Below are 12,881 nucleotides of genomic sequence, written 5' to 3'. Positions count from 1 at the left end.
TCACTTTGCAGTGGCGAACTAACCCTACAAGACACTGTGTGTTAAGGTAGTACTGTGTGCATGTGTGTGTGTCTGTGTCGCTGAGCCTGAGTGTAAGAGACAGTTTATGTCATGGGGAGGTAGCGCTGTATCTGCTAACCGTTACTCCAACAAGACAGCTCGCTTGGCTCACACACTCACACAACGGACACAGACACAAGTTTCGAACTGAAACACTTTATTTGTCTTTGGCCCAACACAGACGTAGTGACGGTTAACCTGGCAACTTAATACAAAGAGGCAGTTCCTTCTTCTGAAATCTAAATTCAAAGGTGTGCATGTGTGTGAGTCGTGGAAAATCTGGCTGAACCGAGCAGAGAAAAAACACAAACGAAAGCATTCCAGAAACTGGATAAGAGAGATGGTGAGACTGAGGAAAAGAAGAAGAGGGGAGGGGTGATAGGGACTAAAGGGTGAGAATGTTCCATGCCAGCGACATACTGTAGGGAAGAATCTGTACTTAAGATTTTGAGCTATCAGATAAAACTTACAGATACATCATTGTTGCCTTTGGCAGCTACATGAACTGACACCAGCTGGAGAAGGCTAAAGTACATCACAATTTCAGCCTTAACATGTGACAGTATTTTTGAGTCTTTAAAAGCTTTTATTGCTCTAGCACTGTCTCTGTGTTACCCTGACTTTTATAACTTTTACATCCACAGTTTCCACCTTAAGGAAATCCACACACTTTATCCCTGTAATACAACACTATTCAGTCTGGATTTGGAAATCCCACCATTGCTCTTGTTCTTGAAGAATATAAGGAAACTGGAGAAGCAAGGAGGAGGGGAGATGTTAGGAGTGGTGGGGTGTTAGAGGAAAGTGTAGGGGGGTAGAGGGGGAACGCCAGGGGGAAGGGAGGGGGGATGAGGAGTACATGAGAAAGGGGGAGGGTTTGATAAACGTTGTGTTACTCTGTTTAGGTTAGTGGGCCATAAATTCCAAAGGAGGGAAGGGAGGAGACTGGAAAAGGGGGTACGAGGTAAACTAAAAGTTAGGAGAGGGTGTGAGTCTTACTTGGAAATGCTTTTGAAGACGGGTGGTAGGGAAAAGTAAGACCAAAAAAAAAAAGAGAAGAGGAGAGGACAAAAAGAGGAGTTTTGACTTTATTCAATAAGTTTGTGAGCCTCACCAGACAAAGTGGAGTCTGCTTACATTACATTACATTCATTTGGCAGATGCTTTTATCTAAACTGACTTAAAAATGAAGAACATACAGGGGTCACTGCACGGTTCAGTATCTTGCCCAAGGATACTTCAACATGTACACTGGGGATTTGGAATCAAATAAGCAACCTTCCAACTGAAGGATGACCACCATACTGTACATCCTAAGCTACTGCCGCTTTAGAGTGCATCACAGCTGTACTGACGCTGTATTTAATTGAAATATACAGCTCTGGGCAGTGTGAATCTAAGTGTTGTGACTATCACCTTAGAAGAAAAGATATTGGACAAGAACCTCAGGGCTTTATGTCCTACTCTGGCATCTTTCTCAGTTCACATGTTTTACAAGCCTTTTGTCTGCTTGGAATTTCACTGCACTGCTTTCTCTCACTTATCACATCTAGTCTAAAAGCCACAATGTTTGGACCTTCAAACAACTTTGCATTTCTCTAATCCGAGCAGCCAAATTCAGGTTTAAGGTTTCCCACAAGAGTTGAATTAGTGCATGCTCAAAAGCCCAAGTGTCTGAAAGAGTTACAGTCACAGTAGGTGTTCTAACTCTATAGAATCTATGGAAAGCGTGGAAAAACTATTGTTCAGTTTCATGAATGCATTGATATAAATCTCAAAGTTTGAGAAAATATGGGGGCCCCTCTCAGCTACAGCTGTTCGTGGTGCGATTTAACTTATTTAGATGTAAGCCCCTAACATAAAATGATGTTTACACATAATTTGTAGCTTCTTTACAAGTATACATTTAATTTTCAATCTTTAATATTTCAGTTTAGACAAATCTTCATTACAGATAGGTGCATATAAGTCAATCAAACACCAAAGCATTCAATACCTTTTGCTATAATTGTAATGGGATGAACAATCTGTCACATGTGTGACTGAAATCTAAGTGCAAAGACAGAAAATGTACTCCTTTTGAGAATTTAGCAGAGGCTGATATAAGTCCTCAGCAATCTGTTGTTGTGCAGAGAGGGAAACACAAAGATCAAAAATACTTTCTTTAAGGTACTGCAATGTGTCTATATTAAATATGCATCATTCATCTCCATTATCTCCATCCATTAGACTACTTAACCAGCTATTATTACTTTTGAGAAAATGCCCATCATGTCCACAGCAGAGTTCAGGGGTACAATCAAATGCCATCATTAATAGTGCATCAACTCTATCAGTCAGTCAGACAACATAAAATGGTAGAAAACAACATGGAGGTATAATATTTTGTTAGTTTGACCCAGCTGTTTTCAAACTTGTGAATGAGGAAAATTATGTTTACTATGCAACCGTGATTACGGTTATCTTAGAAAATTACAACTGCACAATTAATTGGTAATGGTATCAGCATGTGTGGCGTAGGTCTATCAAAGCTGACATTGGACAAGAGGTGGTATACACCCTGGAGGTCACCAGCCCATCACAAGGCTAACAAAGAGACCGACAGGCATCCATTCTCCCATTCACACCCACATCCATCTCTCAATCACCAAATAACCCTCCAAACATGTCTTCACACTGTGTGAAAACTCCATGCGGGAAGGCCTGAGGTAACCAGCAAGTTCAAACGCCTTCAAAACCTTCCTGCTGTGAAGCCACAGTTCTAACCACCGCCCAACATACTACAAAGACTACTGAAATCCTAATGTATGACTTTATCACAGGCACTGTTTCAGACATCAAGGCTGAAGGGGACCAGCCAGAAAAATGACAGTGAGACAGACAGCTGCTCAACATTTAAATGTCTGTCTCCAGACTCCTACACGCAGGCTGTCTGTTAGAGTGAGTGACTGTAGGTGCGTATACGTGATCACTGTCAGGCTGACCATGTGTCTGCAGTCATCTGCAGTAAGGAGGTACACACACAAGCTGGCGGGCAGACCGACAGACTAAAAGAAAGATTAGGGTGGCAGATAGGCAGGTTTGAGAAAAAAAGAGCACTGTGTAACATCATTTGGAGGAAAAAGATAACATGAGAATATTTGCTATAAGATTTAAATCTCTGCCCACACAGACAGAAGACCAGCAGTGTGGTGATGTGAAGATACATGCTTAGGGATGGAGATGATAATCTTAATGGACTGGTCATCTTTGTGTAAGCCCCTGATTCTCACCCACACAAACATACAGGAGGGTTTATATATTTCAAAAGCTTTCTACTATTTCTGACCTGAAATCAGCTTAAAGAAGAGAGGAGAGTTATTGGAAAGGAATGTAAGGACAAAGAAAGTTGTTTTTTTAACATGAAGATATATATATCGAAGCTTTACAGCTGAAAATGACTGAAGCACAAGGTATTGTGGGGAAAAACATGCAGAGATTAGGGGTGAATCCATTTTATACAGTATATGGATTGCTTATGGCTACTTTTGTTTGTGCACATGATTGCGCATTGCGTCTTTATGACAGATGTCTTCGTAACTGGACAAATGGAAACCACTTCAGGCCACAAGGCTATCCAGGCCACCTGAGGGCTAACTTATTTATGTAGCACACACATTTAGGTTCTTGCAATTGCTCACAATACAAACCATAGCCTAAAGTAAAAAAAAGAAAAGAAAAGAACAAGTTTTATGTTTTTATGTTTTATGAACTGTTTATCACCCTTTTGATGAACCCAACACATGAACCCAAAAGTCGAACTTTGAATACACTTTCCCTGATTTTCATCTGGATAAGGATATTACAAGAAGTTAAAGGTGAAGATGTTGAGGAAAAAAACAAAGCATGAGAAATTTAAGGTCTTAACACAGACACAGTTAAACTTTAGCCACGAGCCATCAGAACCCTCCTCTGTGATTTGGCTTGACTAGTCTTATCAAACATTTGCTAAAAATCCAGAGCAACAGCAGGGACTGGCCTCAGTGAAAGACTTGAAGTTCACTGTGCAGTTTCTTGCCAAAGGCTGACACTGAAACTTTTCAGCTTTTACTGTAACTTTTACAACAGCATCTTATTGCCAAAGGCACCAATACTATAAACTATTCTGAAGTTTACTTAGTTCTGATAACCAGTTCATTAACAGTTTCTGTTTTAACAGATCACCTATAACAATTATATGCACGACAGCCATGCTTATCAATTGTTGTCCAACACAGCATGAAGGCAGAACTGTCCCATTGGGTGTACGAACGGTGTTGCTGCACAGTGCCTCACAGTTGGCCAAATCTGAATCTGAATCTTAGAGCACACACCAACACTTTGTTTACCGAAAAGAACTGAGGGAATCTGCACCCAAGATCCAAGCTACTCGTGGTCCTTGGCAAAGGATATGTAATGGTTAAACCTACATGATTACTGTGATGAATACACATAAACAGCTGCAAAACAAAATAATGCTCATATTGCTGAATATTGGGGCCCAAATCGGTGCCATGTGTGTAAAGGCGCACAGGGCCACTGGACTGCCTCATGCAGTAGAAATTGATGTTGCTTCCCATTGGACATTTTTACAACTGTACCTCAGTTTATATGAGTGCCTTTGCAGAGCATGATGTTTGGTTCAGGACCACACATCTGCTTTTTGGTGTCACTGAAGATTGTGAATGTCTCTGTGAGTTATGCTAGTTCAAAAGCATCAACCAGCTAATTGCACAGTTCAAAATGTGCTATTTCATGCTTTTTTTCCCCCCAGCACTTGTCCATGGAACACACCTCTTTGCCCTGCGGGGCTTTTATAAGAATTCCATTATCAATTCAATTTTGGAGCATGGCACATAATGGTATGTTTTTTCAGGATGAACCAGAATGTGACCTTTTGTAAACTGTAGATTTTTATTTACTTTTACTTTTGGTACTTGTGTTTTTGTCAAAACAAATCCTTGTAGATTACCGGATGTTACAACCATACAACAATCTCCCTGTCTGTTTCATGCAGTGTGAAGAATCTGTGCTGTTTTTTTTTACTAACTTGTCACTTTCGCAACAAAAAGCAACCACCTTGTTAACATCCATTCGCTGTGTTTGTGGGTGAATGAGAAAAACACAGATGGAGAAATGAGAAGAGAAGGTGTATTCAGCTACTGAAGGAACAAAGTTCCTCTGAGCTCCTTTATTTCAGAGCGGGTTCAACTAAACAAACAGCACCTGGAAACTTCAAACCTCCCGACAGCTGCCTGACTACACAGACAGAGAAAAACAGGAAGGGAGACTCATAGACAAATGGCAAATAGATTAACTGACAGCCAGGTTGGCAGAGTCACTGAGACTGGTGACAGCAAACCCAGTACAACAGTGCCTCAAATATTTCATAATTCAAGTTTGTTACTGTAGAAATTATTCTCACATTGAGAAATCACTACATTGCCTCAAGATTTATGAAGAACTGAAACTATTTGGTGTTGAATTAAATAGAGTGGCAATCAAATAGTTTGCAGTTCTACTTAATATGTTTAAACACCTTAATACCATTACAAGCATTGCTTTAATGCTGGCTTAACTAGATGTAAGTAACATTCTAATAAGCTGTATTGGTGAGTTAGGAAGTATCAAATTAGCTGATGAGCAATTAAACTCAATGTGATGGTTAGTAAAGACACAGCACACCAAAAGATGAGATGGCAGAGGATGAAAATCACTACAACGGATGTCTACACACTGTAAGAGCAACCAGGAGTTAAGGTGAAGACTATGGAATAATTATGACAGCGCTAAAAAATGATGAAATATGAAGCTCAGCTCTTGGCTGGCCAATCGTAACTCACCCTTTTCAGCGCGCCCCATGTGAGCTGGATCCAACAGAAGCAAAGCAGAAAATAATAATACAGAATTAGATTGGAAAGGTTAAAAAATGCAAGAGACCTTGTCTTTGTAAAGATGCTGCATATAGGCAGGATTTTTGGCCCTTCATGTCCTTCAAATCATAGAGTTCCCATCATTTTTTACATTTGAAAATATTCCGATGATTCAATTCTCATAAAATCCAATGATACTTTTTAAAGAATATTTTAAAAGTGGAAAATGTCCCTGATAAAGGGATTGTAATTAAAAACAAACATATCATAGCAGAAAAACAGTCTCACACTTGACAGTTGCACTCAAGCTGTGACGACAAAAGCAGATGTGACTCGCTCAAGTTACCAAACACAAACCCTAACCTTTATCCAACACATGTCTGACCTCAACCATCACCCTCTGCTTGGTCTAACCCTCATGGTAACCCTAAAAATAATCAGACTTTCTTCACTTGTCTCCACTTCTCCCTCTCCCTGGCTTTCTTACATACACTCACACCAGCCTCATGATCTCCACTTTGTATAGCATTATCATCACAAATATACAGCCACACAACTGAGGATGCTCACTTCTACCTGACTGTAAAACAAAGAAAAAATGTTTGAGTGTCTGTGCACGCACAGCGACGTAATTAATCAGCTGTGAGTGTTGATTACTTAATCTGTCATAAGTCAGCAGCGTGTGTATAAGGGTGTGTATGGATGTGAGGCCACCTTGCACCAACAGCTGTGACCAAAGCCAAACAGGGCAGAACAGAGATTGATGATACTGGACGAGTATCATCATTTATCAGGGATGTGATGTCTCAGGGATTCAAGATGTTTTGAAAGCTATGCCTCTCTTCATTTCCAAATAAATGCATCACTTTCTTGGTTCACTTAATTTAGTTGACTAATGATTTTCACACATCATACAGCAGCATCTAAAGTTTTTTCCTGAAAATAACATTTCAGAGTAAATTTTCAATTTGTCAGTGACCATAAATGCACCAGGAAAACCAGCATGAATAAACGAGCCTACCTGAAGAGAAAATCTTACAGGAAAAAGATTATTACAACACATTAATGTTGCAGTGATTGCTTCTCAATCCTCTACTTAGGACTAAATATCCGTGCTGTTCTACCGCTCTTGGTTACAACTCCAATGCAAAGTCTAAAAAATAAAAAATTTGAAAACTGGTGTGCCTTAGCCACTGCTTCATGCCTGGGATGGCACCTCTTGGTGTGACACGGACGACAGGCCTCATACCATGACAAACTTGTTTATTCAAGGATTCAAGGATTCTTTTTTGTCATACCAGCTCACATGCACATGTTTATGGTACGAAATTCGATCTCAGGTCCCGGTTTAATAATCCTAATAAATAAATGTATAACACAAGAGAAAAAAAATAAAAAAATAAAAATAAGAAGGATATAAACAGCAGCAAAAATATAAACAGTTGAGTACACACGTGAGAGCAGGAGGTAGTCTGTAATATTGCACCAATGAGAAACGTGAAATATTGTACCTTATCAAGAAAATCAACCGTCATCTTGTTGTTGTTGGATCAAATGATTCAAATATGGTGCGAAGTCTACAAATATCCACATTCTGAACTCAGATCACTTCAACAGATCACATGAAAATCTTGCTCCTTTGAAGCAAAATTTGAAGCAAAAAGGGGCGGCTCAAGATTTCTGCACAGTACTGTACTTGGCAAGGTTTAGGAAAATCATTAGTTTTAAATAGTCCCTTTCACCACATTAAACATGTTGAAACCTAAACTTCCAATTGTGTAAAAAGCTTCTTTACCATTTTCTAGCTCACCAGGATGAGGCGTTCTGCTGACAGTGACGACGCTGATAAATTCATGAAAATAACTTATAAAATGGATGTTTTCTCAGCCCCATAAAATCTTTTTACCTGTATGCCATTTTTCTTGTGGAGTCGGCTTTTACAGTATTTTACATCATGGAAGCCCACGGGCGCAATGAAACCAAAATCACAACCTGTCAATCATTTCATCTTCTCAGTCCCCTCACTCTCAAACAAGAGGCAAGGTTGCATCGCTGCTATGTGTCTCTAATCCATTTTTCAACACAAATCCTCAAATTCATTCATACTCCAACACACACACAGATGCATGGGAGTCTAATGAGGGATTAGCTAATGAATTCTCTCAACAGATTAATTACATTTTGCAGACTTCATCCCCAAACAGCTGAAGAAATGAGCCAGTACTTTCAAAGAGATGGATTTCTTTTTTTTTTCTAAATCTATCACTAAATTAAAATCCGTAGAAACAGATTGGCTCTGGGCAAAGGGATGTTTGATTTGAGGAGAAGACATAAAAATGGATCTGAAGGATTGCAGACCAAGGCACTGCTTTTTAACAAGAAAATAAATAAATTGATTTGGCGCCATTTTACATGGCATGAGTAGAATGAGAAGGCATTTTCACATGAATCTAAATGAGAGGCAAACATTTCAGATGCTCGTCTTTGTACCGCTGTTCTCTGGAGGGCTTAAAAGCATCGTCCTGCTTCCTTCTCGTTAAGTGACAGCAAAGCACACGAGCTGACACACACAATTGCACCTCATATACACACACACACACATGACATGACAGACACACACAGTGATTCTCGCACACACATTCTCCCTCCTGCCGTTTTCACAGTCTCTTGAGTGAGGGAGATGCCCACGGCCAAAAACCAATGGTTTCTTGTTTTTTTTCCATCCCTTCTTTCTTACAATCACTCCACTTTCTCCATTAGAACCCCCCAATTTTATTTCATCTGCTAAATGAAGCGGAAAAGTAATTATAATTGAACTAACTTGGTTCTAATGTTCAAAATACAAAAATAATTTACAATTATAATTAAACCGGCTCAGATGTTGAGTTCAGTGGGAGCATCAGCTTTCTCATTCGTCTGGAGACGCTGATGGAAAACAATTATTTCACTTCATTAAGATTAAAGACGCCTGGAATCTGTGTCAGAACTTGATCAGAGAGGGGACAGATTTAGAAAGTTGTCAAATTAACATAAACTCAGTACTGACTTTGTAACAACTGCAAGACACATGCAATTATTCTACTGACTTTGTAAGTGATTAGCCAACACAAAACTGTTCAAAACAGCACGATAAGGAGAAGCAAGAGAGGTGCAGATTTAAATAAATGTTTTAAATTATAGCTTGATTTTCTCATTTAGAAACTAAGCGGATAAAATGAGGCGGATTTAGAGAAAAGACTCCAAATTACTATTTTAAATGTGTGATGGATCGTTTTAAAAGCTTGTCACTGATATATCTTGGCCTTTCCGTAACTGAGTGCAGCTGGTACTGATGCAGCTCCTTCATTACTGACTTTTGATCTAATAATTACCACTTTTCCCCAGTGCCAGCTCACAATGGCTGTATGTATCGGCCCCATCGCTTAAACGTTACATTGAATGTGACAGAGATGACTGTGCTGTGGAGCTCAATCTAACATGGTGTATAAAATCTGCACTGTTTGCACAAGTTGCAAGGTTCTGTGACAGTGATAAAACGTGCACCAGAAAAATAACATATACCTAAAAAGTTTACCTGTATCTTTACGTGTTATTATTCTCATGGCTTCTTTCCCTTTACGGATAAATAAAACCTTGCTATTCAGTCATACACGCAACCAAAAGGCTCTTTCAACCCTTTTCCACACTAATGGTATTCTACATCCCTCACTCTGTAAAGTAGCTTCCAGTCACTAGTATTTACTTGCAAATTAACAGCACTCCCATTCCCAAGAGGCCTCAAAAAGAAATTCCACACATTTGTTACCCAGTAGACCAAATAGCCTCAAGGGAGGGGGAGAGGGAGGGGGTAGTTGGGGGCTATAGGGTGGGGAAGAGTGGTAATAAAAGGTTCACAGATGGAGCTGGAATTAATGTGTAATTTCAATGCAAACCATTAACAGGTCCACGTGAATAGTGGAGCAGAAAATGAGATTTCTGTACAATGTCTGGTCACTTCCAGCACTTAACTGGAGCGTGATGCGTCTCTTAGTACGACCTAATGTGCTTTTGGAGGTCAGCTCTCAGGAACTGTTGTGTGAGTGTGTCGTTATATATCCGAGTTGGACGGAACGACCGATGAATGCGGAAATAAACGCGCGGCGTCCGAGCAGACAAGAGGCACAGGTACGGAGCCGCGGCTCGTGCAGAGTTCCGAGCAGACCTGATTCATCAACGCAACTACAGGAAAATCTGACTGCGTGTGGGGGGGGCAAAGGCATCAGGGGGGTGGCGTGTTGGTTAGGACAAAGCGCTGTTGCAGCTTTGTCCTGCCGACTGCAAACATGTTTCAACAGAAAAGACAAACAAAACAGCCTGGGCAAATTGCTCACTTTGCGATTCGGCTCTCTGCTTTAAACGGGAACGAGCTGACTGGCTGGAGAGCAGGGTGCCGCGCATCCCAAGAAATAGGAGAGAATAGTTTAATGTCACGGTCATTTTATCTCACCAACACCGGTCAAGCACACAGCTGCGCACACTGTAACTGCCTCGAGTTTGATTGTGTGGCTCTCAGCCTTGCAGATTGTCCATGAAATCTTTTTTTTTTTTTTTTTTCCAAAGAGCGCAACCAGATTCTTTCGAGAAAAAAAAAAAGTAGAGAAACCTGCTCTGTTTTATGCAAAGGTCCAATCGCGCATATCAACATAAGAAATCTGCACACACACTGTGTCCACAACCATCGGGTTTATTCGATGAAGTGCAAATAAACTTGGGGGTGGGGGGGGTAAAGGGGGGGGGGGGGGGGGCAATTTGGCTTGCAAAACCAACTAAAAGCTCGCAGCGCATTTGAACAGCCGAACCGACCACCGGCTCACTGGTACAGCAAAGCGTTTCCCTTTAGACTGACAAAAACTGCAAAAACATACAAATGTGGTAACTTTCTTGTAAGCATTTAATTAGGCAGCAATTCGTTATAAAGGGAACAATAACATTACGTTATATCAGGGAATGGGGAGATTATAAAGTGTAAAATGGATGTGTTAAATCCACCCGTACGGCATCGTTATCATATTACATGTGATTATCAAACAGCGATGTATTCTTAGTAACTTTTGCCCCACTCGTGCGCTGCTCGCGCTCCTGCACTGCTGAACGACGAACGCCGTTTCTCCAGAGTGTCATAGCAGCTCTATGCCCTGCTTAAAACACATATTAATAACCGGTAACCACATGCAACAGCTGTAACACGTCGTATATTTCACGCTGCTTGTTCATAACTGCAAATGGGGTGCAGATTATTTGGGGGTTTTTTTTGTCCTCGGACCAAACCGTGTTCACATTTGCAAAGAAACTCTCAGGTCTCTCAGTCTTTCGATATGATGTAAAGAAGCCCCTCCATAAAAAAAATGTTGCAACTTAGTTCCAGAGCTTTAAAATCACAAAAGGGCTCACAATCCAACCTCTGACTCAGTGTTACTCACTGACAAGAGGTAAGCTCAACCCACTTGGCAAACAGACTGAATTCAAACAAGTGCGGACTATCTTACAAATGCGACGAAGCGAACATTTCAGGTTTTAACAGGGATAAAGCAGCACCTTCAACCACACGAAAAGTCTCACATTCTCACATTTTTTTTGACGTTTAGAAACAACACAGCTGAAGCAATAAAACAGACACAGCGGGCATATCTGCAAAACCGAGGTGAACTTTTCTCCAACACCTTCACACACCTTGCCAGACATTTGTGCACTTAGGCTGAGGAGGAAAAGAAGGAAATAGCCTCTAAACTTTTCTGTCACCGTGCATAAAAGGACTTCACACTGCCGACTTCTCGTCTATTCGCTCTCACCTGTCGGTAATTGGCCGGAGACGTTACCAACAGCCGAAAAGAAAAGCAGGAGTCCCAGGAATACAGAGAAAAGTGTATCCATGGCCGAGCGAGTCTGTTTCCCCCCCGGAAAAGTTTTCTTCGTCCGAGTTTTCCTCCGTCTTCAGTCTTCTCAGTCTTTCTCGTCAGTGGGTTATCATTCTTCCTGGTGTCGTGTACTCAGGTGCTCCATTCTCTGGTATCTTCAGTTTCTCGCTTTTCGCTTCCTACGGGCACTCGCGGACACTACACTTTGTTTCACGCGGAGGGAGCGCGAGTCAGGGAAGGAGAGAAAGAGGCGTAGTGGGAGAGCGAGAGCAGCAGAGAAAGTGAGTGACGTCACAAGGTAGGAGTTGATTGAAAAAAGCCATAGACAAATGTTTTTTTTTGTTTTTTGTTTTACAAAATCATGTACAAAATACATGGCTTACATCATCCAATATACATTTCAAAGGAGCAGGTGCATTTGAAGAATGCAGAACCGCAAACATGTGAAAATAAAATATACATAAAATAAATTAAATTAAATAAAGTTTGCTAGGGCTTTTGTCGCAAATCGTATTTTTCAAACAAACTAAAAAGTTTCATAACATTTTTACTTTCTATGAAAAATTTTCCGAATAATAATATGTTATTCACCAGAAAGTTCCATTCACTATTAACTATAATAATACCATAAACAAGGCAAGGCCTTCCCTAAAATGTCTTTTAGAGAAAGGGGTTTGAGACGGATGTGCAGCCAAAGTCATGGACAAATTAAGAAAACCGATCAGATTTCCTGTCGCGGGTTGTAAATTTAGCATGGTATTGTATTACATTTTTATAGATAAAGTTTTTTTTTTTTTTTTTCTGAGCAGTTTCAGTAGCCATTTTGTTTAGTTGCCTAAGTGTAAGAGGTGCCAAATAAACAACAACAAAACAGAAAGCTCAATGTTTAACTTAACATAATAAACAAAACTAAAAACCACACTTTAACCACACAACAAAACAGAGAAGAGAACAACATTTGACAAAACATGGCAAAACAGATGGTGCGGTAACATCTCACATTACACAACAACTAAATGACAAAAAAAAAAAAAGA

The 12,881-nt window shown here is 40.3% G+C and overlaps 1 protein-coding gene across 12 annotated transcripts in view; it reads right to left on the bottom strand.

Moving 5' to 3' along the window:
• The window catches only part of ptprk (protein tyrosine phosphatase receptor type K), a 108,579-nt gene extending 96,465 nt beyond the window's left edge, over positions 1-12,114 (bottom strand). For 9 of the 12 annotated variants that reach the window (XM_075459143.1, XM_075459144.1, XM_075459145.1 and 6 more), the window contains exons 1-2: positions 11,780-12,114; positions 5,922-5,945 (exon numbers count right to left, since the gene is read on the bottom strand). In XM_075459143.1, the coding sequence (XP_075315258.1) occupies positions 5,922-5,945; positions 11,780-11,861 (106 nt within the window). In that variant the 5' untranslated portion in view covers positions 11,862-12,114. The remainder of the gene's footprint in view (positions 1-5,921; positions 5,946-11,779) is intronic. The other 3 variants (XM_075459150.1, XM_075459152.1, XM_075459154.1) reach the window with 2 other exon arrangements.
• Positions 12,115-12,881: the final 767 nt, after the last annotated feature.

The sequence above is a fragment of the Odontesthes bonariensis genome, chromosome 24 (genome assembly GCF_027942865.1).
Source record: "Odontesthes bonariensis isolate fOdoBon6 chromosome 24, fOdoBon6.hap1, whole genome shotgun sequence".
Classification (NCBI taxonomy): domain Eukaryota; kingdom Metazoa; phylum Chordata; class Actinopteri; order Atheriniformes; family Atherinopsidae; genus Odontesthes; species Odontesthes bonariensis.
The sequence above is the reverse complement of the archived record's forward strand: the minus strand, read 5'-3'. Positions and strand labels throughout refer to the sequence as shown.